At 49.8% G+C, this 24501-nt stretch overlaps 1 protein-coding gene across 7 annotated transcripts in view; it reads right to left on the bottom strand.

Moving 5' to 3' along the window:
• Nucleotides 1-24501, bottom strand: part of AHNAK (AHNAK nucleoprotein) — a 104196-nt gene that overhangs the window by 38557 nt on the left and 41138 nt on the right. For 2 of the 7 annotated variants that reach the window (XM_057317178.1, XM_026487635.4), the window contains exon 5: nt 17554-17653. In XM_057317178.1, coding sequence (XP_057173161.1) covers nt 17554-17653 — 100 coding nt within the window. Of the gene's footprint in view, nt 1-1694; nt 2057-2173; nt 6982-9986; nt 10113-10670; nt 10724-17553; nt 17654-24501 lie in introns of those variants that run through there. The other 5 variants (XM_057317177.1, XM_026487633.4, XM_057317176.1 and 2 more) reach the window with 5 other exon arrangements.

Consider the following 24501-nt stretch of genomic DNA (forward strand, 5'->3'; position numbering starts at 1 on the left):
ATTCATTCTGGACTTGCAGCCTCCAGACCGAGAGACAATCAATTTCTGTTGTTTTAAGCCACCCTGAGAAACCAGTACAACCCCCCAGTTTGTATCTCCAGACTGGACTGCTCCCCTGAACCCCAGAACTCTATACGCGCATCTGTGTCCTTGACGCACCCCCCCCCCCCCCGCGGTCTCAAACGTAACATGCCCCGACTGAACTTTTGGGTTTTCTTTCCCAGATCCCTTTTTCCCTGTTTCCCCCATCAGCAGTTTCTGTCAGCTCTACGTTCTAGATATTTCCTCCCCTTCTGCCAAACATCATTACGTCTTGCCTCACTAGAATGTTCCAAGAGGGAAAGGACTTAGTCTGTGCATTGCTATCCGAGGGACCTGGAACACAATGGGCATTCAATAAATACTCGTTAGATCAATGAATGAAATAAAACCTTATTAATTCAAACATTCCCCTGACTGAGAGTTTGTGACCATGGAAAGAGACTACTAAGCACAGTTAACAGTAAAGTGAAGATAAGGAAGCATTTTAACTATGTGGGCCAATAAACTGTTTACAGGCAATATGCCTGCTAACCCGGAATCATTTGCATACTCATGATGGTCCCCAGGTTTCCCTTTTAAATGACCTGGTTTACTTGGTGGTTATACAGAGCCTGGGTCCTTCCTCACAGCCTGCTTCAATACATTTAAAGCATAACCTTCAAAGTAATATCATTGCATTTCCTTAAAAGAAAATGCGTAATCTACAATTCAAACGTTTGCAGTGATCTCTGAGAGCATACACGCGCTAGAAACACCCGAGCTTCTCGATGTTTCTAGTCTCCACCATGGCTCGCCTAGCATTCCAAAAATGCATCTTGAAATACTCAAACCTTTTGACACTGAGGAAAGCATGCTAGAAGCCGTAATTGGTTGGAAAAAGAGAGATGGCCACTCTCAGGCAGTTCCCAGCATGCCCTGCTAAGCCTGCCGCAGCGCCTTCCTCCCCTAGACGACCTAATTGATATAATCGGCAGCCCGCGTTTGCCATTTTCCCGGTGAAGTTGTTGCATACGGTTCATTCTTTTGAAGTTCAGCTCAGCTCAGCAAACACTTCCTGAAGCCCGATCTCGGGTCAGACACAGCGCCAGTGCCAAGGGCTCAATGATGAGTAAACAACACATGGTCCCTACACTCCAGAATCTTCCACTGGGGGATAATTATATTCATTATATTAACTATATTGGGATTGTGTTCACATAATCAGACTATAACAAAAGCTTGGTTGAGGGGGGTTGAGGCACCGTGCAGGTACAGGTAAAGAAACAGGTAACTCCCCGATGGGGAGAGACGTCAGGCACAAAGAAGGTGGTGTGAGAGATGGCCTGGGTCCACAAAACGGACAACAGGGGAAAACAGGAAGCGCAGTTCATCCATGTGTGAGTGCTGAATCGCAAACCAAAAATTACGTGAAAAAAAACCTCACAGAAATTTAGAGAGTAAGTCCTGTAGCTAGAACGCTGGTTCCTAGCCACCAAAGCCACACAAATGAAGTGGTTCAAAACTCCGCTAATCGTCCCCATGCTGCGTCTCGTGGCCGCAGAATAAGACCTGAGCGTTGATTAAAGGGTCCGATGGGTGGTCACCCCAGGTGGGCAAGGTCAAGTTTTGTGACTGACCGCTGACATCAGATCATCACGTCCCACCAACCTCCTCTCTCATCTCTTTATTCACAAGAATCCCACGCTCACCCAGCTGGTGCATTTCCGCAGAAGAAACCGACCGCACAAGGTGCTGGGCCAACTGCGACCCTTCCAGAGCCAACCTTCCCTGCTGTTCAACACAGACGCCTCCTCCACCTGCGGTGAGCTCTGCCAGTTAGGAGAACTTCCGATTGTATTTACAGCAATACAGGAGAACGATCCGAGGAATTTTTGTTGGGCAAGAGCCCCCAGCCTCCTGCAGCCGCAGGCACGAGGACAGGAGGGCACTGATTGTTGAGAGAAGAGGCCATGCCACCAGGCGTTACAAGGGCTACCTTGTGACAAGTCTCCTTGGCAGTGATGTTTCTCGGTTTCTATGAATAAAATAAAATGTCTTTGTAAAAAAAAAAAAAAAAAAAAGAGGTGTCGTACCTGGCCACACGGGGAGGCCGGCTCTCTTTGGGGGAGAGCTTGCTGACTGCGAACAGTTCAGGCAGCCCTAGGGCACAGTCTCTCAACAGCGACACTTGAGACAGTTTGTACAGGATAATTCCTTGTTGGGGGGGTTCTGCGCGCCCGTAGGAAGTTTAGCAGCCCACCCCCCCGCCGCGTCTTAGCTCGGGCTGCTAGGACAAAAATACTCGAGATGGGTGGCTCAAACTACAGAAATGTATCCCAGAGTTCTGGAAGCTGGAAATCGGCGATTGGAGTGCCAGGGCACGGGGGGTTCTGGTGAGAGTCCTCATCCCGGTTTGCCAATAGCCACTTTCTCACCATATCTTTTTTTTTTAAATTAAGTTTTTTCTTTTAAACATTTTTTACCAATTTTATTTTTATTTATTTATTTTTAAAGATTTTTCTTATTGGAGAGAGAGAAAGCACGAGAGAGAGAGTGTGGGGGCAGGGGCAGAGAGGGAGGGAGAGGGACAAGCAGATTCCTTCCTGAGCCCAGCGAGGGCCTCAAGCTCAGAACCTGAGATCAAGACCTGAGCTGGGCTGGAGGTAGGGCTGCCCTTTGTGCCACTCCCAAGCCCTGGACCCTGCTTCAGGGTCACACGCCCGTAAACTGGCTCCTCCTTAAGAGGAAATATGAGCAATCTCCCGAAGGGCTGGCTGCGTATCCAGTCTCCCTCCTGTGCCCACAGGCCAGCTTTCCCACCTCTTCTGACCCTACTGCCCACTCAGACTTCCCACCATTTGCCTCTAGGCCTAGGGTGGGATCCGGCCCCTGCTGCTCATGGGCGCCCCCACCTGGCCTGACCCATGTGGCTCTGACACCACTCCACCCCTCCCCCTCCGGTTTATCTCGCCTTCGTGGCCCTCACACACCCCACCGCACCCCAGTTCCTTACCCGCTCTGACCTCCCCTTGTCGGCACCTCACCCTGGCCTGTGACCCACCCTGAACCGACTGGTCCACACACCTCTCCCTCCACTGTCCTTCTGCCCTGAGCTCCCAGGCCTGGGTCAACACCCTGTCCTAAGCAATACTGGCCAGAAACCAGCCCCTGCCCACCCCCAGGGCCCCTCTATCACCACCACCCTCACCTCCCCCGCCCTCCTCAGGCCGCACTCCCTGACTCCCTCCTGCCTCACCCTCCGTGTAAACTCAGCCCTCAAAGCCTGAGCCAGGACGCTTCTCCCCTTCCCCCCCTCCCTGCCGCTGCCAGAATTTCTCAGAGTGATCCAGACCCCTACATGAGGATTACCAGGGGCCTTGTTTAAAATGCTGTGACAGAGAAAGAAGCCAGACACACGAGGACACACACTGTGTGATCCCACTTATCGGAGGTCCCTGGAGCAGTCAGTCCACAGAGACGGGAATGGAAGGGTGGCTGCCAGGGGCTGGGGGAGAGGGAGCAGGGAGTGAGTGCTTCATGGGGACAGAGTTTCTGTTTGGAAAGATGTGAAAGTTCTGGAGATGGCTGGTGGTCATGGTTGCACAACAGTGTGAATGTCCTTAATGCCACCAGACGGTGCTCTTGAAAAATGATTAAAATGGTAAAGTTTCGATTATGTATATTTTACCACAATTAAAAATAAATGCTATGGGGGCGCGCCTGAGTGGCTCAGATGGTTAAGTGTCTGCCTTCGGCTCAGGTCATGATCCTAGCGTCCTGGGATCGAGCCTCACGTCCAGCCCCTGGCTCGGTGGGGAGTCTGCTTCTCCCTCTCCTTCTGCCTCTTCTCCTGCTCATGCTTTCTCTCTGTATCTCTCTGTCCCAAATAAATAAATAAAATCCTTAAAAAAAAGTTTTTTTTAATAATAAATGCAATGGGGCACCTGCGTGGCTCAGTCGAGGAAGCGTCTGCCTTCGGCTCAGGTCATGATCCCGGGGTCCTGGGATTGAGCCCCGCATGGGCCCCCCGCTCAGCGGAGAGCCTGCTTCTCCCTCTGCCTGCTGCTCTCCCTGTTTGTGTGCTCCCACACTCTCTCTCTCTCTCTGGCAAATAAATAAATAAAATCTTTTTTAAAAATGCTAGGACGCAACCAGCATACTGTTACACACCTTCCGTGTGAGAATCAGGAACTGCCACCCCTTCCAGTCCCCGGGGCCTGCTGAGCCCGGCCTTCCTTATCTGGGAGTGGCGGCTACACCGTCCCGTCCTGCAGGGGTGGTGGCAGGGGTCTCCCTTCTCCCACTCTCACACCTCCCAAGAGCTGCCTGCCAGAACCAGCCCACTGGCCCCAAATACACATGTGAGGAGGCTGCTGACCTCCTAGGAGCTGGGGTTCTAACCTGGAGAAGGAGAGGAAGAGTTACAGGGGCAGGGAGACCATGGAGACCTGATCCCTCAAGGCTTTCCTGAGGGGTGAGAGCTGTATCAGACCCTGAGGAATAATTGGCCTAATGGGTGGCTGGTCGGAGGAATTACACGTGCAAAGGCCCAGAGGCCTCTGATACGTGTGAAAAGGGCCGGAAGGCCGGAAGGCCGGCTGGTGAGGGTTGTACCAAGAGCAAAGGGAAGCCTGGTCAGAGGCCTGAGGCCTCTCAGAAATCAGCAGCCCTGGTGCGAAGCAGCCTGGAATCTCGGTTGCTGGCTCCGAGGAACTCCCCTCTACAGGAGACGGTGTTATCTTAAGAGCACAAAGCACTTGGCCTCCTTATCTCCTCACACAATTCCCTGGGGTTTCTTGGGATGGTCTCTTGCCTCCCGCGGCCTCAGCCAGGCAGGTCTGGTCAGCACACACATTCCATTCTTCCAGCTACAGCTGGGACTGGGGGGTGGGAGGGGGGAGGGGGGCCTAGCCCTGAGACCTCTTCAAACCAAAACTGGACCCCCTGGTCCCTGCCAGTGCTGCCCTGCAGTCCCTGCAGGCAGCTCCCAGCTCACTAGGGCCATGTTAACCCCTTTCTAGACGCCAGGAGAGCGTTGGTGGAAAAGGGCCTCTTCTTTTCCTTTTTCCTTCCCCTTTGCCTGTCTCAAATTGACCACACCTAGCCGTGTTTAGAAGAGAAGAGAGTGTGCGACCTACAAAATCACTTTTAAATAAGACCTGCCCGGCCTTGGCGTGCGAGAGTTTCACGAAGGTCAAGAATTCAGAGCAGAAAGGACGCCTACCACAGCACTTACTGTAGTCAGATAGTGGGACAAATCTTCCCATGGCTTTGTTTTTTTAAAAGAGACCCATTTCCTTGGATAGTTTGGGGTCTGGTAAAGTGGTAAACATTCTAGGAAGTCCCCTCAACAGGTTTGTCGGGCCAACGTTTTTGTCTCAGGTGCAAGGAGGGTTGGCAGGTTGCCAGACTGCTCACCACCCCTTTTACTAAGATGTCTCCCTAGCAGCCTGTCGCCATGCACAGGGGGACCTCCTGGACAAGCAGCAGGCCTCCGTCCCTCCACCCCAACACCTCTCGCTCCTTTCACGCAAAGCCCATGGCGTGAAATCTAAGTTCTCTCTCTAGAACCGGCTCTCCAAGTTGGTGATCCAGCCCTTTGTGCAATCTTGTCCTTTTCCCTGTTTCGCTGTGAAACTATGCTTGAAAGTATTCCAAAGTGGCTTTAGGGGATATTCATATCTCCACTGTTTTTCACTTCAATAAAAAATGATGGAGAATTTGGCTGGGGCCAGGGAGCTGGGAACCAGAGGAGAGAGCGATAGGATGCCAGGTGCCCTTCTGGCTCCACTCCAGATTTGGAGAAGCGTATCATACCCCGCTCTCCCCATTTCTGGCAGGAGGCAGGACTCAGGGAAGCCTCGCGTGCGCGTGTAGACCCTGCCTCCTGCCAGGCAGGGCAGCCCTCGGTCCCTGCCCGTGACCGCTGGGGGGGCAGGCAGGACCCAGCGGCCAGCTGTCCTGAACAGTGAGAGCCTCAGAACCCTCATCCTCACTATGCTTGCCTCTGCCCCTGTCTAAGTCGTCGTGCCCCCCCCCCCCGCAGCAGCTGATTCTTCAGGGACGGGAGAAAACTAAGCTCAAGGGTTAAATTGCATTCGGAGTTGTGTTTGAGTTCATTCTAGGTACGTCAATTCAGGGGCGAATCAAGCAAACTTGGGATTAGCAGAGGACAGCCTGACCCTTCCTGAAAGGCCCTGAACTCTGAAGCCCTGACCTCTGTCTCCAAACGGGGCCTTCCTTCCTGAGCTCTCTGCTATGCAAGGAATTCTGCATGCAATTAAAAAAAAAAATTTTTTTTTAAATCCCCCCTGGATTTGCTGCTCTCGGATCTGACCAAGTCGGAATGTATGGCACGGGGGAACACGCCTTGCCCGGGCAAGGACAGCCACGCACAGGAACGCAGACCTCAGAAAATAATGTCCTTGACCTTCGCAAAAAAGCCCAGCGGCTGCCTTCCCTGAGCAGCCAGAGCCGAGCGGCTGGGAGAGGTGCGGCTGGGAGAGGTGCGGGGCTGATCCTTCACCGTGAGGGAACTCGGATGAGAAAGAAAGCGTTAAAGGCCGAACCGTGTCCTCGAAGAATTCATATGGAGAAATCCTAACTTCCAGCAGCTCAGAATGGGACTGTATTTAAAGACAGGTCCTTCAAGAAGTGACTGAAGTAAAATCAAGTCATTAGAAGGGCCCGAATCCAATAGGACTAGTGTCCTAATCCCAAGAGGACATAAGGACACAGGCGGTTACAGAGGGAAGACCAGGTGGAGATATTATCCATAAGCCGAGGAGACAGGCCTCAAGACATCAGCCCTGCCGAGACCTTGACCTTGGACGTCCGGCCTCCAGAACTGTGAGAAAATAAGACTCTGTTGTTTAAGCCACCTGGTCTTGGCACCTGGCGACGGCGGCCCTGGCAGGCGAGTGCGGAAGATGGAGCTGCAGAAAGCCTCCTGCCACCCATCTGAAGACAAGAACAGAAGAGTTAAAGGAAAGGGGATCCACTACATATGTGGACAATCGTGGAGGTTTTGTGCTGGGTCCACGTAATTACATTTCCCAGATTTCCCCTCCCTCCAGGGTCCTGGGTCAACACAGACCACGAGAGGAATGTGTGGGCATTCGGAAGGTTTGGAGAGCACAGGTGAAGCGTGGCCATTTCGTTCCTCTCTGAAGGTGGCACAGGCCAGGCGCCCCCCACACACACCATCACTGCCCTGCTGGCCCACCTTGCTGGCGTGGGGCAGCCGCCAGGTCTGCAGCTCTGCCAGCTCCTGGGCCAGGTGAATGTGGCTCTGACATGAGGGCCCCAGCTTGCCCCTTGGGTCACCCCTCCAGGTCATCATGGAGAATGCAGGCAGCGAGGGCCAGACATGGTTCCAGTCTGTCCCTCCTCCTCTCCCCTTCACACCCACTGTCCCTCCCTGAGCCAGGCCAGACGAGACACAGGACAACACCTTACACAGACTGCAGACCGACCTCCCACCAGCACCGGAGCTCGGAGCCCTCTTCTCTCTATAGCGCACAGACGTTCTACTTCTCTGATCAAATCCCGACTGATACAATCATCAATAGGAAAAAGAAAAAATCTGTCGTAGTAGGCTACCCAAACAGGTGTGAGTTTAAGACAAATCACCTGATGATGTCCTCTATGTTTCATTCCCTGTGATAGCACTTTGAGTGAGTAAGCGTGAGATCTCAGCCCATGGAGTCAACATTGGGCATCTCGCCAGACGCAAAATCTCAAAGCCAGTTGAGTGTGAAGCTGCTTCTCCCACCTGCATTCCCGTCTGTGAGTTCTCTCACACTGCCCTCCTTTGCTTCCATTCCTCTTACATCATCTGAGGCTAGACCCTCAGTGCTTCATTCCCGCCTCCATACCTCCTACCCCCAGACCTGCCGCTGCCCCCAAACGTCTGCTTCTAGAAAGCCACCCTGCAACACACCTCAAAGGCAGTGCCCTGCCAGACCAAGATCAAACCCTCTTCCTAGATGTCAAGACCTTTTACAATCTGTCCCGCCTTACTGCCCCACCATCCCCCCAACTGCTCTTCAATATGTGTCCCCTACAGAGTGAGGTCAGTCTCACCTTCCCTGTTGGGGCCTGCCCTGCCTACTCCATCCCTGGGCCACCCCTCAGGTTGTCCCCATGCTGTAGGACCTCTCATTGTTCAAGGCTCAAGCTCGCCTCCTTCACGAAGCCTTTGTCAAGGCCATCAGGCGCAGCATTCTAGAGAAAGGACACTGGAGCTAGCCAGTCTGGATTCAAACCCTGGCTTTGCCCTTACCAGCTCTCTATCACTCAATCTTTTTTTCTTTTTCTTTTTTTTTTTAAAGATTTTATTTATTTATTTGTCAGAGAAAGAGAAAGAGAGAGCACAAGCAGGGGGAGCAGCAGGCAGAGGGAGAGGCAGGCTCCCCACTGAGCAGGGAGCCCAATGCTGGACTTGATCCCAGGACCCTGGGATCATGACCCGAGCTGAAGGCAGACGCTTCACCGACTGAGCCACCCAGGCGTCCCTCACTCAATCTTCCTGCGCCTCTGATTTCTCTACTGTAAAACAGGGATATAACTGCACCTGCTACATAGCGTTTTCATGAGGATTAATGAGTTAAGTCACATAAAGCATTTGCATCATGCCTGACACCTAGAAAGTGCCTCATAAGGGTTAGTTCTTTTTTTTTTTTAGTTTTATTATTATTATTATTTTTAGTTTTATTATACAATAAATATATTATTATATTTATTAAATTTATTATTATTTTATTTAGTTAGTTTTATTACATTATTAATTTTATTATTATATTATTATAAAATTTATTATTTATTTATTATTATTTTATTTAGTTTTATTATTTATTAGTTTTAGTAATATTATTATTATTATTTAGTTTTATTTTAGTTATATTATTATTTAGTTTTATTTATTATTATCAGGTAATAATACACTCCAATACATCTCCAATACTCTCTTCCCCGGAATGTCTACACCGAGTGTAGTAGAGACCGTATCACTCAAGCACGTCATGTATAGTTGATCTTATACCGTTCGCTGCAATTTCGTGTGTAACAAAGAGGAACAAGAACATTTTATCTGTAATCAGAACATCAAAAAGCAATAGCTTATTCATGAACATAAAATATTCCTCATTCCTAATGTGCAGAATAAGCAGGAGAACGTTCCCTGGTTCTTCCTGATAGCAATTAACCCCTAAGAGGCCTAGGAGGAAAAAGATGAAGACAATAGTCAGGAATGTAAAGGAGAATGCCCACCACCCCACCCCCACCACAATGGTCCTGAAACTCATCCTCCTGGTGCATCTGAACATGAAAAAGATGACAGTGCGAAAGACGTGGTTTTCACATGAAAAAGAACTGCCTGGAGGGTGGTCTGATCAGAGGAAGGGACCTCACCCAGCAACTGCTTCTCCTGAAACCGAACAGCACCCAGGTCAGGGGAGATCCAAGGGGCCACTAGATGGTGACAGCATCAGGTGGGGTGGGTCCCTGGCACTGTGCAGCACCCCTGCACTCCCTTCCAGGGCCTTCTGGTTTACCACCCGGACTGCTGAAGGCTCATGAGTTAGCCAGTGCGTAGTTCAAGACAATATGGACGTCATACAACACTCCACTTTTTCAGGGCTCCCTTTCTTCAGCTTTCAAATGAAGGGATTCGTGGAAACAGAGGAGAGCTAACAAATCACCAAGTTCTGAAATTCTGCACAATGTTTTCTTTTTTTTCTTTAAGATTTTCTTTCTTTCTTTCTTTCTTCTTTCTTTCTTTCTCTCTTTCCTTCTTTATTTATTTTGGGGGGTGGTGGAGGAGAAGAGGGAGAGGGACGAGCAGACTCCGAGCTGAGTGCAGAGCCTGACTGGAGGCTTGGTTCCCATGACCCCAGGATCATAACCTGAGCTAAAATCAAGAATCGGACGCTTGGGGTGCCTGGGTGGCTCAGTCGTTAAGTGTCTGCCTTTGGCTCAGGTCATGATCCCAGGGTCCTGGGATCGAGCCCCGCATCCGGCTCCCTGCTCGCAGGAAGCCTACTTCTCCCACTCCCCCTGCTTGTGTTCCCTCTCTCTCGTTGTGTCTTTCTCTGTAAAATAAATTAATAAAATCTTTAAAAAAAAAAAAAAAAAGAATCAGACGCTCAACAGACTGAGCCCCCCAGGCGTCCCCGCACAGGCTTTCTGTACAGTGAGAGCAAGCAAAGGCAGTCAAGGAGGACTCTTAAGAGTTTAATTTTTGCCCCAAGCAATCTACAGATTCAATGCAATCCCTATTCAAAGTCCAATGGCATTTTTCAGAGAAACAGGAAAAACAATCCTAACATTTGTATAGAGCCACAAGATAGCCAAAGCAATCTTGAGAAGGACGAACAATGCTGCTTTCACTTCCTGGTTTCAAGCTATATCACAAAGCTACAGTTATCAGAACAGTGGGGTACTGGCATGACAGCAGACATAGAGATCAAGGGAACAGAATAGAGAGCCCAGAACCAAACCCGCCCATTTAAGGACAATCGATTTACGACAAAGGATCCAGGAAGATACAATGGGGAAAGTATAGTCTCTTCAACAGATGAGAGTTTGATTTTGCCTTTCCCCATGAACAGAGAAGTATTAGAAAGAAGGGAGAAAAAACAGAACCTTACCTGTGCCTTGACGCAGTTGGTACCCGAGCTCTCCTGGCTGAGAGGTGCCAAAGCTAAGGATGAATACGGCAAGGTGTAGGGCTTACCTGGGGTCAAGTCCCAGCTCTGACACTTAACAGGCAAGTTGTGACGCCTCAGCTTTCTCAGCCATTGCATAAGGCTAATAATCATGCTTACTTTATGCACATAAATTGATTAAAGTATAAAGCACCTTGCACAGAACCCAAACCAAAGGAAGTGCTCAAATCATTAGTCTATTCAGCAAATGTTGACTGGTGTTTACAAAATTATAGGCTCTATTCTGAGGCACTAGGCACAATCCTAAAAAAGACTCCACCTTATAGAGTTGACCTTTAGAAGGAAAAGACAGATAATAAGCAATAACCAAAATAAAATAAGATTTTCTCAAAAGCGTAAGAGAAGAATGTGAAGAAAAATCGAGCAGGTTCAATGGGACAGGAATGCGGGTGCAATTTTAGGTAAAGCCACCTTGAAGGGACACCTTCATCCTCATTGCCAGTGCTCTGGGCGTGGTACCAACGAAGTATTTCTCTTGGTGTTCAAATGGACATTTCTGCTCAGCATACCTCATAAAATCGAATGTCTGAGCAGGAAGAGAACTTGGAGATTCTCTATTTCACCTTACAGATGAAGAACTGAGACCCAGAAAGGTGGGTTGACAAAGCCAGGGCCACACAGTTCATTCCAAGACAGAGGTTGATCCTGACCTGAAGGCCAATGTTCTTGCCTCTGTTGGCACCTGTTGCCTCCGGCTGACTCCAACCGGTGTAAACCTGCCTCCTGGAGCCTGGAAGCCTTCGCTCTAGCTCATGGTTAATGGCTGTGTAATCTGAATATTTCTCCTTCAGACACGTTTGACAGGGAAAAAAAATTATCATAGATTTGCAAGAAGACATCCACGAACCAGTGACCCCCATTTAAATAATTAAGAGTGAGAGGCCATTGCTTCCAGTGGTCACTGGGTACCCAGAATGCCATGCGCACACAAAGGCAAATGCCACCCACAAACCGCTTCTACAGCACTCCTGGGCTGTAAGACAGTCATCAAAAAAACCAAAAATATGTTTCCATTCTTTTTTTTCCTTAGATTGTCACCAAAATGTGAAAACAAAATTTTGGATTGTGCTGAATCCTCGAACCCCTGAGAAGACACCCGCAGAGCCCAGTGCGAGGAATCTCACATATAGGACATGTCCTTGAAGGGCCTGTTTCTCTTAGGAGAAATCCTTGTGGCAGTCAGGGACTTTTCTAAGCACCACTAAGGCTAAAGGGAGCAGCAACCGCTGACCAACCAGTTTCACGTTGTTTGGAAGCTGCGCTGGGCCAGAAGGAGGGCAGCGGGGGCCGGACACCTCTCCAGTGCTGTCGGAGACATGGGACATCAGTGGGCCGTTAAGGTGGGGACCTCAAAGCACCACCCGTTCATTCAACAGATACGAACTGAGCACCTACTATGTGCTAGGCACCGAGGATACGGCATCACAGAAAACCAAACAAAGCCCCTGACAACACGAAGCCTCTAGTGAGGAAGAAGGAAGTGAACGAATCAGGGAATTAATATATGTCAGAGAGTGATAAGGAAATGGGTAAAAGGCACAGACGGTGCCTGAGGTCAGGAGAGGGAGGGCTTGTTACTTTAGGTAAGGTCTCAGAGAAGGTCTCTCTGGTCAATGGACACTGGAGGGCAAAGAGTTTGTCAAGGAAAGAACATTCCAGGCATAATTCACAAGAGCAGAAGCCCTGAGGGGGAAGAGCAAGGAGACCCTTGTGGCCGGAGCTCAATTCAGGAGGAGAGATGGGGTCAGAAGAGCAGTGAGGGCCAACAGACCTTTGCAAGCACTTGAGATCGCCCTCGAGTGAGAGGGGGAGCAAGGGAAGGTCATGAGTGAGGAATGACATGATCTGACTAATGTTTTAAGAGGATCAAATCTGTAGCTGTGCTAAGAGACCAGAGAGTACCTGGGGCACCAACAGGGAGAGTGGTTTGGAAACAGCTGCCATCCTCCAGAGAAGAGAGACATGGAGGCCATGATCAGGGTAGTAAGGACAGAGATGCTGAGAAGTGACTAGATGGCGGATCTGGAAGATGGAGCTGAGGGGAGTTGGTAATCATCTACGTACGGGCTGGAAAAGAATTAGAGGAGTCCAGGGTGATGTCAAAGTTTCAGCCGGAACAACCTGAGGGTAGCACTGACATTTATGGAGATAAGGTCTGGGGGAGGTACTGGGTGGGGGTGGGGGAGAAGGGCGGGGAAGAGAGCATTTCCCCACCAGGGGTTCAAGCTCTGTTCCTGATTGGTAAAGTCAGCCTTGCAGAAGAGATGGGCCATATGATCCGGCAGTCCCACTACTGGGTATATCCTCACAGCAATGAAAAGCGGGTACTCGTGCGGATGCGTGTTCACCACACATGTTCACAGCAGCATCATTCCCAACAGCCAAAATGTGGAAACAACCCAAAGGTCCATCAGCGATGAATGGATAAACAAAATTTGGCGTGTATAGCCAGTGGAGTAAGATTCAGCCCACCATGGCCTGCGTGAACCTTGCAGACCTCATTAGTGAAACCTTGCAGACCTCTGCAGTGAAATTAAGCCACACACAAAAGGACAAATACTGAACATGAAAAGGGCAGTTGCCAGGGACTGGAAGGACAAGGGAGGGGGAAGTTAGTGTCGAATGGGTACAGAGCTTCTGCTGGGGAAGCTGAAGATGTTCTGGAGATAGACGGTGATGGCGGTGTGATGGCTGCACACCGGTGTGAATGCACTTGACGCCCCCCAACTGTATACGTAAAATGACTAAAATGGAAAGCTTTACGTTATGTGTATTTTATGATTTTTAAAAAATAGACGGTGATCTCACAGGTTAGCCCCCTGGCAAGGGCTCTCTATGATGTACAAATACAAACGCAAATGAAAAATGATCCCAGAGTTGTCCCGTGGTTAGCTGCGGGGACAGGAATACCCGCATCCATTCCACCAAGCGGCTTCGGAATAGGGAGAGGGAGAGCATTGCAGGAGCGGCAGGGGCCAAACAGGAGCCTGTCCCAGGCAGAAAGGACAGTGTGAAAGAGGACAGGACTGGGGCGCCTCGGTGGCTCAGCTGGTGAAGTGTCCACCTCTTGATTTCGACTCCGATCATGATCTCAGGGTCATGAGATCGAGCCCTGCATCAGGCTCCTCACTGAGCATGGAGCCTGCTTGGGCTTCTCTCTCTCTCTCTCTCAGTCTCTCATTCTCTATCTGCCCCTCCCCCCCAGCTCCTCACGCACTCTCTCTTTCAAATAAATAAATAAAATCTTTAAAAGAAAAAAGAAAGAAAGAGGACAGGACCGGAATAAGATGGTCAGAGAAGCAAAGTGAGCAAAGAAGATGAAACAAGGGAAACAGGCATGACGTGGCGCCCAATGGGGGAGACCTGACAACAGCTTTGGTGACAAGCGCCATGGCGAGTAGTCCCCACGTGAGGCCGATGAAGGGCCATACTGGCAGCAGCTCACACTGACTAAGCACTTACTATGTGTCTAAGCTGTGTGCAGGGACTAACTGACTCAGTCCACACAGCCACCGTGTAAGGGGAGTCCCCCAGTCATCCCCGTTTCACAAATGAGGACACTGGAAACCTCCCAAGGTCAGAGCGGCAGAAACAGGATTCGAGCTCAGGCAGCACAGCCCCGGAGTGGGGCTCTCACCCTCCGGGCTACACAGCTCCCGATGGCACGCAGTGTGGCCCACAGCCCCGTGGCCGACTTCCCACGATTCCACCCTTCAAAACCCATTGGAGCATTTTGGACAGCGTGTGACCAGGTCGATGTCTCGATTCAAGAGCCGCGTGGGTCCAACCCTCACAGTCTTATCTCAAAGTGCGACGAGGGCTCTCCAATCAAGCCTGCAATCTGCTCCTGAACCAAAATGACTGCGACAACAGCTGACAGCTGGGTTGCCAAGAGAAACGCCAGTGGTGCACTGTTCAAACGCGTTTCTAACAATCAGGGGAAATGGCAGAAGGCTTCTGAGAAGCTGATTTTGAGATAGCTGGAGGCTCGTGGCGGGGGCCGGAAAGGTTCGTTTCTGGCGTCCCAGGGAGGTCACGTTGACACGACCTCAGCCCCAAAGTCCCTGCAAGTGTGGGCCATGGAAGTTGGTTTCCAAGGAAACATCAGGGGAGGAGAAAGCTACGACGTGGTCTGTCAGCAAGTCTCCAACAAGGGTCCCCATCATCTCTCACCTCTGGTTTGAACCGAGGCAGGTGAGGCCACAGCAGGTGCCTCTCCGCTACAGAGATTTTATCGGAATCCCTGTGCTCGGCAGCTCTACCCCTGCCCTCTTCCGTGCTGGCTCGCAGTGATCGCTCCGTGACTGAAGAGACAGCAGGCATCAGAGTATAACAGGTTCTTTGAGGAAGGGGGTCAAATCCCAAACACCTTCCAATCCCAAGACACTTAATAAATGTCGATGAAGTGCGTTGTACAGCAAGACGTGCTGCACTGGGAAGGCAAGCACTGGGACGAGCTAGGAGCAGCTTCCAGAAGGGCAAGAGAGGAGTCTCCAGCCACGTGTGAGGACTAGGAAGCCGGCCAGAAGCTCTTGCCATCATCTATTTTATGTGCCTGGCACAGTGTGCCAGGGACCTTCCCGGTCACCATAGGACATGGAGTCCAGTGGAAGCCCGGTCCTGTGGGAGCTGACACAGGGGTGCCCGGGCACCCCATGACAGCACCGAGAAGGGACACTGAGCCCAGACTTGGAAGCTCAGGTGGGCCTGGGGGGTGCTGACTCAAATATTCTGAAAAACTGGGAGCAGGGCGCCTGGGTGGCTCAACCAGTTAAGTGTCTGCCTTTGGCTCAGGTCATGATGTCAGGGTCCTGGGATCAAGCCCTACAATCTGTGGATAGATCAAGATCGAGCCCCATGATGGGGGGGGGTGGTCCCTGCTCAGAGGGGTGTCTGCTTCCCTCTCCTTCTGCGCCTCCCCCTGCTTTTGGTTTTGCTTTCTCTCTCTTTCTCTCAAGTAAATAAATAAAATTTTTAGAAGAAAGAAAAGGAAGGAAGGAAGGGAGGGAGGGAGGGAGGGAGGGAGGGAGGGAGGGAAGGAAGGAAGGAAGGAAGGAAGGAAGGAAGGAAGGGAGGAAGAGAGGAAGGGAGAGACGGAGGAAGGAAGAGAGAGAAAAAGAAAACCAGGGAGCAGAAGGCAGGTGGAAGAGCACCGTGAACACAGAGCCGCAGGGACCAGCATCAGAACCCTGGAAGGGAAAGGTGAGCAGGGGATGCTGTGCGTGCCGAAATGGCAGCTGGGTCACGGTGGCCTCCTGTGCTGAGCCAAGGATGTGAACCACACCCTGAGAGCCAAGAGGAGCCACCGCAGAATGTGAAGGGGGGAGAAACATGATCTGATTTTTATTTTGGACTGGCCTCTACTTAAAGCTCCTCCACCAGCGGAAGGGAAGATCTGTGCCGGGCAGACCCGTGAGGAAGTGACTGCAGTAAGGAATGAAAATCGAGGACCTCAGGCCTGGAGCTTGGAAAAGCAGGCCAGAATCAGCAAGCCCCAAGAGATGACCCAGAGAGAATCTAGCATCAGAAAAATAAAGACCCCAGGACAGGTCCGTGGGAAATTCTGCCATCTGTGAGCTTTTGGGAAGAGAAGTGCCCCCGAAGGGCCTGGGAAGGGAGGGGGAAAGCCACCCTAACCATACAGACATCAAGACAAGAGATGTCACTCAGCAGAGGGAGGAGAGGGCTTCCAGGAGGAAGGGCGCACAGCACCAAAGCCCAGAGACTGGGCAGAGTAAGGATTAGCAAGAACAGCTTTGGGGGTGTGGGTGGGGAGCCCAGGAGCGATGGGTGGGGCACTAGGGTGAGTGGGAGGTGAGGAGAAAGCTCCCTTTCTAGCAGGTTGGCTCCACAAGGACAACACCATAGATAGCCAGAGGTGGGGGGGTGAGGGAGGGGTCCTTGAAACAGGGGAGGGGTGCACAGATGTATTAGTTGGGAGAAGATGCCAGGGTAGAGGTGGAGTGCTGGGGAGAGAAGGGGTGAGGGAAGGGGATGCACAGAACCCCTGGAGGGATCCCACGTGGTGCTGGGATGGAGGAGGGGGGTTCCTGGGACAAGAGGGGGTGGGGGGGAGCTGATGAGCTCCAATGCCCCAGTGACAGGGCTTTCACTGCTCCAGCTGACAGGCTCCACAAGGAACTTCCACATTTCAAGAAAGGCCAGACATTCCCTATTTTCTGTGAAATCTCCTGATTTTTAAATGTGTACAGCTACCTCAAAAACCAGTTTAATTGTTATGCAGGCCCAAATCATGGCTAAGCCCTGGACTGAGCCAACAGCCCCCCTCCGCTTAGTGCCCTATGATCCAGAACTTTCACTTTCCAGTTACTTCTTTCTCTCTCTCTCTCTCTCTCCCTCCCTCCCTTCATGTGGGTGTCTCCCCTCAGGGAGACAAAAAGCATTTCCTTTATAGGATCAAAAATACTTTTCCTTAAACTCTCGTTGATCTTATGAGACGTGGATACTAACCCTTTAATCCTAAATTTCTGGCCTCCACCCCAACCTGAACTCTGAATTTAATAGACACTGTCCCATAAGTCATTTACACCCACCACGTCAATGGTCCACAGCAGCCCTCCATACCAAAAAAGCCTTGAGAATTCGTCTATAGCAAGTGCATTCTCTGCAGGCTTTTCAAAAAGCCGAAGGGGGAGGAAGACTTGAATTTCTAGGCCCTGGAGAGGGAGGGACTTGTGCGCCGGGAAGGCACGGTCCCACGCAGACACTCGCTCCGTCACCCCCGTCTCCCCATGGAAGGTGTCATTGCCAAGACGGTTCTCTTAGTCCCACCACCTTCTCTCACCTGCATTTGGGGTGGAGACTGAAAGTGCCCCGACGCAGCTGATGGTTTCCTCGGGTTTATTCTGGTCTTTGCATTCCACGGCTGGTGGTTGTGATGTGTTCTAACAACAAGGACAAGGATTATAACAGGGTCACTCTTCAAGTCTTCCAACTGATGAACATTTTTCAATGGGTATGTAAAAAACTCAGAGTCCCCACCGTTACCCCCACCACCTCCCAGCCCGGCCCCCTCCGCCCTCACTGGAAGCTCTGCCTGTAGGAGAGATAACAGAATCTTTTCTTTCTTTTTTTTTTTTTTTTGAAGATTTTATTTATTCATTTGAGACAGAAAGATACAGAGAGAGCGCACAAGCAGGGGAAACAGCAGGCAGAGGGAGAAGCAGGCTCCCCACTGAGCGATGAGCCTGACGTGGGACTCGATCCCAGGACCCTGGAATCGTGACCTGAGCCAAAGGCAGATACTTAACCATCTGAGCCACCCAGGCGCCCCGAGATAACAGAATTTGAAGTAGGTAGTTGGCAAAAACTGAAAGACATCCTTTGACGAAAGTCCAGTGAACCTTGTACAAGGGGAAAGATGCTATCTTGGGCTCATCGATTCAGCAAACCCTGTTCCTGTCCTCAAGGATTTTGCAGTGGCAGAAGGAGAGAGATAAGGGTCAATGCAGCACTGTGAACAAGGTACTGTCAACCAAAGAATGTGTAGAAAGGAGGGTTGTCTAATTGAACATAATAAAAATAATAATAAAAAACAAAGCAGGGGCGCCTGGGTGGCTCAGTCGTTAAGCGTCTGCCTTCGGCTCAGGGCGTGATCCCAGAGTCCTGGGATCAAGCCCCACATCAGGCTCCTCCACTGGGAGCCTGCTTCTTCCTCTCCCACTCCCCCTGCTTGTGTTCTCTCTCTTGCTGGCCGTCTCGCTCTCCGTCAAATAAATAAATAAAATCTTTAAAAAAAAAAATTAGACAATGTGATGTTTTGAAAAGAAAAAAAAAAAAGAGGGTTGTGAGTTACTGTCCACAGAGCATCTCCTCCCTCTCCAGCACTGAGCTGATGCCATGGGACAGGCTCTGAAGTCCACTGGGAGGAGGTCCTGAAACTTTATGTGGGAGATCTCCAATCCTGGGTAACCACCATCTTGGATGGGGGCTCCGATCAGGAAGGAAAGCCCACCTGGCCATGGTATTCCCCGGTCAAGGCCAGGATTCCATCTGACAACAACACAGAAACCAGGTCGTGGAGAACGGGATTGCTATCAACAGCTTCAACAGGGTGTTCTTTTCATGTGTGTTTGCACGTTGATTATCATCCCAAGAAATTACTCTTTCCCAAGAGAAAGCATCTTGGAGCTTGATGAGTAGAACGAGTCTGGCTCTTCAACTTCAAATTGTTGAATTTTCTTATTCATGCTTCCTTCTCACAGTTGGTATATCTCTCCTGCCCCAAGCTTTCAGAGGGATGTTGGAGGCACTTAAATTTTTCCTCACCATAAAAATAAGAAAATCCCCTATTAGACCTTCCTAAGGGCTGGAACCATGGATTCTTTGTCTTTGTGTCCCTGTTTGTAGAGCCTAGCAGAGTATCCTGGGCATTCTGGAAATGTTTGTGGTTTGGAAGGAAGGAAGGAAGGAAGGAAGGAAGGGAGGGAGGGAGGAAGAGTGGGAGGGAGGGAGGGAGGGAGGGAAGGAGGGAGGGAGAAATATTCTTTCAGCAAAATGATGCTTGCGTTTCTCTAGCAACCAATGGCATGAAAACTTCCAAGGCTCCTAAAAACTGCACTTAGATTAATCCCATTAATCTACGCTGATCTTCTTAATCCACAAATTTTCAAAAATCCTGACAGATTAATCAGGTGTGAATTATTTTAGAGAAACAATCTTGCCTTTTCCAGAAAGGGCTTGGTTGAGTAACTGAGCATTCAGTGATTCTCTCTTCTTTTCAATTTGTTCAGTTTTCAATTATAAAATGAGACTCAGAGTAAGTCCAAATAACCACAGAAGAAAGGAATGTTTTTTTCTTTCAGAAAGAACTGAATAATAATAGCAAACACATCAGCACTTACCATGTGCCAAGCACTATTTTATCTTGCATGTTAACTCCTTATGGCAACTCTGGAGACAACAGCTACGCTGACTTCGTTTTACACGAGAGAAAACCGAGGCCCAGAGAGTCTGAGTGACGTGCCCAAGATCACACGGTTAGGACATGGCAGGGCTAGATCTGAAGCCAAGCCCTCTGGTTCATGACCCCACACTCTAACCATTAAACCATCCACCCAGGTCGAGCAGCGTATACTAGAAAATATGAAAGGGAAAAAAGTCCGAGCCACAGTTACTAGAATACCCCAGATAAGAAGTCGTCCTGAAGAGAGTATGGGTCTTAGCTACATATATATATCACCTCACAGTATCCTGTTGGTGTAACTTGTGGCCAAAACTTGAGTGCTTTAGACATAACAGAGTAGGGGCACCTGGGTGGCTCAGTCGGTTAAGCAACTCTTGGTTTCTGCTCAGGTCATGATCTCAGGGTCAGGAGATGCCCCCACGTTGGACACTTGAGAGATTCTCTCTCTCCCTCCCTCTCCCTCTCCCTGTGTACCCCCCTCCCAGTTCGTGCTCTCTCTCTCTCTCAAATAAATAAATAAATAAAATATTTTTTTAAAAAAAGAGAGAAATAACAGAGTAATATTACTAAAAATAGCAAAACAAAGATTCTGCAGCAGCTGGACTGGATAAAGGGAATTCAGTTCCAATTCGCTTTAGAAAATGAAACAATGGGAGGGGCGCCTGAGTGGCTCAGTCTTTAAGCATCTGCCTTCGGCCTAGGGCGTGATCCCAGGGTCCTGGAATCGAGTCCCACATCAGGCTCCCAGCTCCGCAGGGAGTCTGCTTCTCCCTCTGCCCCTCCTCCTACTCATTCTCTCAATATCTCTCTCTCTCTCTCAAATAATAAATAAATGAAATCTTAAAAAAAAAAAAGAAAACAAAACAAAACTATTAAACTCTCAAGCAAATGGCTTTCCGATACAAATACAAAATTAATCTGAAACCATCAAAACAAGTCACAAACCTGAAAAATCCTACCTAAACCGTAATAAGAAGCCATTATTCAATGCAGCCATACTGGAGGCACGAGAGAGTAATACTAAGTCACTACATGACTCTAAGCGAGATGTTGTCAGTGACAAAGAACCAGGCCTAGAGAAAACCTGTGGGGGATGGACAGACGGATCTTTCACAGCCGCCATTTTGGTTTTATCCTGAATACAGAGGTTGAGAAAGATGGAGGAAGGAATGCATGGCATCAAGGTGGGCATAGGGGAGGGAAACAGCCATGAAATTAAACAGTGTACAATCCTAAAGGCTCTTAAAGCTTTTCCTTTTAAAATGCACTTCTCAATGGGGAAAACATTGTCCTAGGTGGTATGTGAGCTTGGAAAAGATTAAGGCGGGATCCAGCCCATGACATAGCTTCTATTGTGCCCCAAGATGGGCCTCAAAGCCAAGCAAAGAACCAAACCCACAACTTCACCTGACACCTTCTGAGCTGATCAAAGGAGAAACCAGAGGCTGGGTTGCCGAGAATGCCCTGCTGCTTGAGACGGCACAACTTGGCATCGTCATTCCAGGACACAGCCACTGTGTGGGCAGGAAAGGACGTGGAGGAAGGGCGGGCTGTGGCCGTGGAGGTCATTCCCTGCACACTCCAAGACCCCACACTCCTGTGTTTCCCATCTAAAGGTCGTGGTGAAATATGTGGAGAAAACGGATCTGTGACTCTTCCTGATTATTACTCACTCCATGCAAAATAGTTACTAAGTACAGAACCCAGAGCTGTTAAGTGGTATTATTACTATACATGTGGTTATGTTACTAATGTGAATCACTCACAATTTCCTGGCCAAGCAGATTGAGCTGAACATTTTTATTCTACCAATGAAATCACGGTTTTTGGCCAACAGATTGGTAAATACAAAGAGACCTCCAAAAACCAACAGAGGTATAGAAAAAGCCAGGGTTTTCACACCCAGAAGTGAGAATGTATGTGGATACAGTCTGTTGGGAGGGTGAGTTAGAGAAGCTTTAAAATGTTAAATGCATGTGCTCCTTCAACTAGCAATTGCCTCTCTAGGAATTCAGGTGAAGTACTTGTGCGTGTGCTCCAAGTGGTGTGTGTAAGGATGTTTGCAGACACTGGAAATAACCTAAAGTTCCGTCTAGAGGAATCGTTAAACAGAATGCTCCGTCTACGCCGTGCCATAGTCCATAACAGTGAGGAAGAATCAACATTGACCTACACGGAACATCTCCAAAACCTGTTATTAAACGGGGGGGGGGGGGGGAGGAAATTGCAAAACAAGACAGTGCAATCTTATTTATGGTTTCTTTTAATTTTTCTAACTTTTTTTTTTAAGATTTTATTTTTAAGTAATCTCTACACCCAACGTGGGGCTCAAAATTATAACCCAGAGATCAAGAGTCACAGAGTCGCATGCTCTACCGACTGAGCCAGCCGGGGGCCCCATTTATGGTTTCTTCGAACCCACCGGACTACAGACCTCTGTGTTAACAGACAGATATGCCCAAATGCACAGAGTGAAGTCTGCAGGGTGCACCCGAGAGGATGTCAGTTGTCAGCGCTGAAGAATGTACGTGCAACTGGGTTTTGAGGATGAGGAGGACTTCTCTTATTGTTTCAGTGTTTTCCAAAAATGAATTGCTATGTGTATAATCAAAAATTAAATTCTCAGGGGGGAGATGGGCACAATAGAGAAAAAAATTCTATCTTTGCCCATAGTCCTAAAAATGCCCAACTGCGTGTTCGTCGGGGTGGAAAGTATTTTACCAGCTGTGATTACTTCCACAAGAGAAGGCTCGTTCAGCAAATACTTATTAAGCACCTACTGTGGGCCAGGCACTGTTTCCGACTCTGGAGAAACATTGAAAAGATCTGCCTCCATGGAGTTTATATTCCAGGGGAGTTTCCGCATAGCTGCCTTGAGGGCAGGGCGGCGCCTCTGGGGGAGAAGCGTGGGCTGGTACAAAGTGCCCAGGGCAGGGGCAAGGCAGAGACAGGCTCTGTCCTCTCTTCTAGGCCAGGGAAGGAGGAAGGGGTGAGACCCATAGCACCTGGCTGGCCCCTCACTAAATGCTCTCCGTGGCTGCTCCAACCAGCTGCACAAGTTGGGGTGTTAGTGAGCTGTGAGGCCACTCCCCAAAAGAACAGAGAACAGCAGAGGGGAGGTGACTCGAGAGAAGCCTACCATCTAGAAAGTGCAGCTCAAGTTACCGCAGGGGTCCCCTGGCAACATACACAAATATCAAATCATCGCGGGGAGACCCCAACATTAACACCATGCTCTACGTCAAGCATCTCTCACACGAGAAAGAGAAAAAGTGGAACTGAGCTCATGGTTTATCCAGGAGATTAACAGTAGAATTCAAGGTGAGAAGGTTAAGGGAATCCTCCACACCCCAGACCAACCTGCATTTCAGAGGGACGGCAAAGAGAGAGCCCACGGTAAAGGCAAAGGAATGAATCGAGAATAGTGAAATTGCAGACATCCTTGATGAGCCAGTGGGGGGAGATTTCAGGCAAGGGTGGGTCTTTCCTGAGGCCTTCAAATCACATCTTATAGGCACTGGGCTGCCCCACCTGAACCCCGCCACCACCCCCCCCTCCAGCTTCTCTGTCAAGCCAGTTCACACAGGTGCTAGAAGGCTGAGGTAATCTGATTGGCTGGGAGATTCGTGTTTGCTAGGGAAGACTGGCTTTGTTAAGGATCAAAGTCAGGTTTCAACCTGTTCCTCCCCAACCTACATGCAGTCCTGCTAGAGCCCAACACAGGGCGTGGTGGGCAGCTGTGCATAGCTCTGACGATTTACAAACTCCAAGTGGGTTGTAAACTGCTCAGTCCTGGATACTGGAAATCAAGCTCCCAGAAGTGCCTGGGTGGCTCAGTCGGTTAAACATCTGCCTTCGGCTCAGGTCATGATCTGGGGGTCCTGGGATCGAGCCCCGCTCAGCAGGGAGTCTGCTTCTCCCTCGCCCTCTGCCCCTCCCCCACCACTTGTGCTCCAACTCTCTCTCAAATAAATCAATAAAATATTTTCCAAAATATATATTTAAAAAAAAAAGAACCACCTCCACTTCATTTCCACTTTGAATTAAGAGAACCAACTGGGGGATTCCTGACCCACCAATTCATGTATCATCGCTCCCTCGACTGGGAAGTCCTGCCTCCCTCGGGGCCCTTGCCGTCTGTGGATAAGGAACCAGCACAAACACCTGGTCGGCCACCTATGGCCAGGTCTGTGTTGGGCTGGGAATGGTATTTCTTTTCTTGACAAATGGACGTTGCTCAAACACACTGCCCCAGAGGAAAACACAACGATTCCTCACCCACTTCCCCAGCAGATTTCTGATCTCAATGCCTCAAAATCTACTTTCTAGAAGGACTTTGCCCGAACCTGAGAAAGATAAACACCTGTACCACACCCCAGCCTGGCTGTCCTCGAAGGAGGTTTGGAAACGCTCTGAAAGGCGTGCATGGGAGTGCTCGGTGCTCGGACACCGCAAATGCTCTCCAGTGCTCACGTGTCTGTGTGCCACTGCCAAGTGCTTCCCAGCAAAGTACACAAGGGCTTTGTCTCATTCTGCAATGGTCTGCACTGGCCACGGGGCCACGGGGCCATGGGGCTGCTGTGTTTGCCCCGCACAAAGAGGAGACTAGCTCGGTAGGGGTGGGGCAGCTCCCTGCAACAAAAAACCCGGCCAGCCCCACCTTGTTTCAGGTGGAAAACACAACTCTCCACATCCTGGCTGGGGTTTCCGGTCAAGAATTTCACTAGGAAGGAAGGGAGGGAGGGGCAAGAAGGAGGGGGAGCAAAAGAAGGCGCTTTCTTCATATTACTCTCTTAGTAAAACAAAGCCTGGTCGGGGCACTCAACA

Source organism: Ursus arctos, unplaced genomic scaffold (assembly GCF_023065955.2).
Source record: "Ursus arctos isolate Adak ecotype North America unplaced genomic scaffold, UrsArc2.0 scaffold_23, whole genome shotgun sequence".
Lineage (NCBI taxonomy): Eukaryota > Metazoa > Chordata > Mammalia > Carnivora > Ursidae > Ursus > Ursus arctos.